The sequence below is a fragment of the Podarcis bocagei genome (genome assembly GCF_964188305.1).
Source record: "Podarcis bocagei genome assembly, chromosome: 1".
Lineage (NCBI taxonomy): Eukaryota > Metazoa > Chordata > Lepidosauria > Squamata > Lacertidae > Podarcis > Podarcis bocagei.
Genome location: NC_138125.1, coordinates 40299165 through 40304022, shown reverse-complemented (window position 1 = coordinate 40304022; position 4858 = coordinate 40299165). Strand labels below are relative to the sequence as shown.

Below are 4858 nucleotides of genomic sequence, written 5' to 3'. Positions count from 1 at the left end.
GGTTTTCCCAGCCACTCTGGGCGGCTCCCAACAGAATATTAAAAGCACAATAAACATCAAACATTAAAAACTTCCCTAAACAGGGTTGCCTTCAGATGTCTTCTAAAAGTCAGATAGTTGTTTATTTCCTTGACATCTGATGAGAGGGCATTCCACAGGGCGGGCGCCACTACCGAGAAGGCACTACCGAGAAGGCCTGGTTCCCTGTAGCTTCACTTCTCGCAGTGTGGGAACTGCCAGAAGGCCCTCGGAGCTGGACCTCATCTGAGCGACGGGGGTGGAGATGCTCCTTCAGGTATACTGGGTCATTTAGGGCTTTAAAGGTCAGCACCAACACTTTGAATTGTGCTCAGAAATGTAGTGGGAGCCAATGTAGGTCTTTCGGGACCGGTGTTATATGTCCTCAGCGGCCACTCCCAGTCACCAGTCTAGCTGCCACATTCTGGATTACTTGTAGTTCTGGATTAGATGTTCCTGGAGTACAACTTCCACAATCCCTGACCATTGTCCACAGGCTGATAGGAGTCCAAGAACACTTGCATGAAGCTGCCTTTGAAAGCCGATATGGTAGACAAGTGCTACCAACACCGTCTGCCTTGGGAGCAAGCCGCACTGAAACAGGGAAGGGAGGACTTTCTCTCTGACGAACACGCACCAAGCTCCACAAGACTGAGCCTTGCAGTAAGAAGTGCTGAGGGGCATAGGCAGGCTTGTACTGCACAAGCGCACAATGAAGCAGCGCCCTGGAAGAGACCATGTTCTGCTTCCCGTAGGGCCTGGGGCCTTTGGTGCAGAAGGAAAGGCTATTCCAGTAAGCATGCGACTGGTGCTTCCTTCTCTTTCTAGCAGTGGAGTGTAGAAGCTTCATGTGTTTCCTTGCTTTTCTGCATGCGCACTGCTGCATACACATCTAGAAATGGGCACTTGGATATGTGGGTTTCACAACGGGAAGAGAGCTGAAGGAACAATTTGTTGCCTTTTCCAGTTTTGGGGCCAGCAGGTTAAAAAAAACACATATTTGGTGCAAAGGTACATGAAACAATTTTTGTTGTTGTTGTTGTTGTTTATTGGGCTTGTTATTAGCTTTTTGCTTAAGAAGGTCTCCCAGCGACTTACATTTAAAAATACAAATATAAATGCATTATACTATAAAGGAAAAAGTCATACGAAACATCAGTTAACATTGTTATAATTCAAAGCACCCATAACACTGGTAAAAAGGTAAAGGGGCCCTTGACCATTAGGTTCAGTCGCGGACGACTCTGGGATTGCGGCACTCATCTTGCTTTATTGGCCGAGGGAGCCGGCGTACAGCTTCCGGGTCATGTGGCCAGCAGGACTAAGCCGCTTCTGGCAAACCAGAGCAGCGCACGGAAACACCTTTTACCTTCCCGCCGGAGCAGTACCTATTTATCTACTTGGACTTTGTGCTTTCGAACTGCTAGGTTGGCAGGAGCTGGGACCGAGCAACGGGAGCGCACCCCGTCGCGGGATAAATGTAAAGGTAAAGGTACCCCTGCCCGTACGGGCCAGTCGTGTCTGACTCTAGGGTTGCGTGCTCATTTCGCTCTAGAGGCCGTGAGCCGGCGCCGTCCGAAGACACTTCGTGAGCCAGCACCAGCGCAGCACACGGAAACGCCGTTTACCTTCCCGCTATAAAGCGGTCCCTATTTATCTACTTGCACTTAAGAGTGCTTTCGAACTGCTAGGTGGGCAGGAGCTGGGACCGAATGACAGGAGCTCACCCCGCCGTCCATACGATCAGCAAGTCCTAGATACTGAGGTTTTACCCACAGCGCCACCCGCGTCCCGTCGCGGGATAGCATCTCACAAAACCACAGGTCATTTTATTCATGGGTCCTGCCATAAGCTGTCTTATTTCTGCTCATGTTACAGCAAATATCAGGGAGAGGGGGCAGAAAAAAGGCATTGTTTTTTCTGTCTTTCAGCCCCTGTAGCAGACTAACATGTCACAATTTTAATGAAAACAAAGCATATATTTAAAACATTTTCTTTGCACTGTTTAGAAAGACCCAGTGGAGTGTTGGTGGTTCCAGCTGAAAGGCTTTATTTCTGCCAAAGATTTTGACAAAATATGAATCATATAGCTTGATGTACAAAATGCTGAAATTTCACCAGGGTGTAAAAACCAGCCAAATATCTGGGGGAAGGCCATATATATATGTGACATCTGCTACAAACAGTTTGAAACGTTATCCAAACTATCTAGGTGTTATCTTATAGACACTGGCCCGAAGCCACAGGAATGTCATGCTAGTTGCAAAACTTACAGGCAGTTTGTCCATCTGGAGAGACATTGGCTCACCCATAAGGCCCCTTTCAAGTGTAACATTTGTCACAAAAACTTCAAACATTTAATTGCACTCCAAAGACATCAACAGCTTCACAGTGAGAACATCTAGGGTGAGGCTGAGCAAGCTGAAAGATCAAAGAGTGCCAAGCAAAAGAGACAAAAGAGACTTGGGTCATGGGATGTTCTCTTTGCTCAAAACATTTTACAGAGAAAGTGAAGGGTGTGCAGCATCTGCGCACCAGATCTGATTATCTGCATGATGCCAGAAGGGGGATGAGCATGCATATGTGTGAGACTCTCGGCGATATATTTCGTGCGCCATCTAAGCTGAATAGACATCCACACTATTGCACATCCACACTGCCCAAAAGCCATTTAAGTATGTGTTAAATCTTTTTGCCAGTTGACACACCAGAAAATATCAAGAGATGAAACTCAATGAAGAGAATACTACTGAATGTTCTCTTTGTCATCAGGGTTTTAAACCCCAGAACAAACTTCTGGAGCACAAACAGTTTTATGCTCCGAACATTACTCTGGGTACTGCAGTGGAGAGAGAGTCTTAGGAGTCAAATGCTACAGACAGCATTGGAATGTGCACAGAAATGTATTGAAACTGTTACTCCATATGACATCCATTAGGGAGATCAACTGGGTCGTCAATCACTGCATTTATGTTGTAGCAGTGCTCTGGGTGCGAACAATGTTCTGAAAGAGGACAGGTGTGCAGTTTGCACAAATGTGAAGGAAGTATAAGAACTCACAAGTATTAACAGCAGGTGAGTGGCTTTACCACTGTGAAGCCCACATTATAAAAAAACAGACTTTGAGGAAACTCAAACATGGTGGAGAAAATGTCTCTGAGTTTCCCTTTTCATACATGAAAAAAATGGGAAAATGCAGCACTTTAGAAGTCACAATTTGGCTCCATCAAGCAAACAGAGTTCTGGACCCAGGAAGCTTGGACATTTGCAAGAACAATCCAAAGGAAAAAATGTTTGCTCTGGCATTATCCTAGCAAGACCCTCAAGAAACCCATTATTTAGAAATTAATCAGAAAGGTATGCTGTGAAAGTCCACCATGGATGATTCTATGCATTATAAAGATGACTCACTTTATGGCTCATGAGATGATAGTTTCTTTGATAACCAGAAGCACTTCAATGCACTCTTTTAGCATTCAGTAAAAATATACATAATAGACATAAAGTAGGCCAATGTGACAGATGTGGAAAAACCTTTCCTCCTTCTTCCAAGCTTCAAAGACATTATCGCACACAGGATAGAAGCCCTTTGGCTGTACTCGTTACAGAAAGGCATTTAGACAGTCGGCCCATTTTAAAAGACATCAGCTCACCCATACTGAAAAGAGCCTCGGTAGAAGCTGTGAAAATTTGACTTTGCTTGCCTGGGAGATTGAATTTGAATCTTCAGCTTATTTTCAGACATCCTCCTTGGTCCTCTAACTTTTGAGAGTCACAGTCAAACCATGTAACTGAAATCAAATTGGAGACAGAACTTTGTGGATGGACTCTGATAGCAAAGATAACTTAATTCTATTTGCATAAAAAAGGGTTGGAAAGGAAGCAAAATGCTAGTGATGATTTTTCCACCAGTGAAGTCCAAGATAAACCAGTGAAGCAGAAAAGTTAAAGAGGCTTTAATACCATTTTAAGACATTTAAAGCACCCTTTAAACTTGAAATACGCCATTAAAGTATGCCAAGCAGAATCATTTTGAATGTTGTTTCTGACAAAATATTCAGGGGAGTCTCTTACTTGAGAAGGCATCACTTTATCTAGAAGAAGAAGAAGAAGAAGAAGAAGAAGAAGAAGAAGAAGAAGAAGAAGAAGAAGAAGAAGAAGACGACGACAATTCAGGTATGTCAGAGAGTCAAACAATTCTTGGAAATATAATTGTACAAAATTAGTTGCTTATACAATTGTACATTCTTCAATGATGGATGTAAGCTGTGGAATGAACCATATAATATCCTATGCCAGGAAAGGAGAAGAGGCTGAATTGGCTTGATGGTTAGAGAAAGGTCAAGCTGTTCCATGGCTAGTGACTGGTACATTGGTAGGGACAAATAGATTCCTGGGCTAATTAGCAGCAGTGCTAATTCTGCATCAGGATCCTATAGAGAACAACTGGATCCCAATGATGTTTCTGCTAGCTCGCACAATTTAGGTTTTCTCTGCATTCAAACTGAAGAAGGGCCTTCAAATCCTCAAACTCTGATGAAATATCATATTCCAAAAGCTAAAGTTGGGTTCCTGGCTACCAGGAGAACATCTGTCATTAGCTCCCATTGATGAAACATCAGCCTATCATTCTGGATTATTAGTAAACCATCAGTTTACAAATTATGGTTTTCTAACATTTGTAGTGATATGTTTCCTGCCTAAAGGGACCCTTTACCATTAGGTCCAGTCGTGACCGACTCTGGGGTTGCGGCATCAATCAAATTATTATTCCTTGGGATTTACGGATTAGTGGCAACCTTCCTACTGCTAAATCAAGAGATCATTTCCATCTTGAGTT

General features: G+C 43.6%; 1 protein-coding gene across 1 annotated transcript; it reads left to right on the top strand.

Annotated features, from left to right (window-relative positions):
- Positions 1-564: 564 nt before the first annotated feature.
- ZNF770 (zinc finger protein 770) lies at positions 565-3780 on the top strand (the record flags this gene model as incomplete). Its single annotated transcript, XM_081168834.1, is given in 4 exon segments — positions 565-681; positions 2109-2421; positions 3492-3596; positions 3599-3780. Coding segments are annotated over 4 exon segments (717 nt in total).
- Between the last annotated feature and the right edge of the window lie 1078 nt (positions 3781-4858).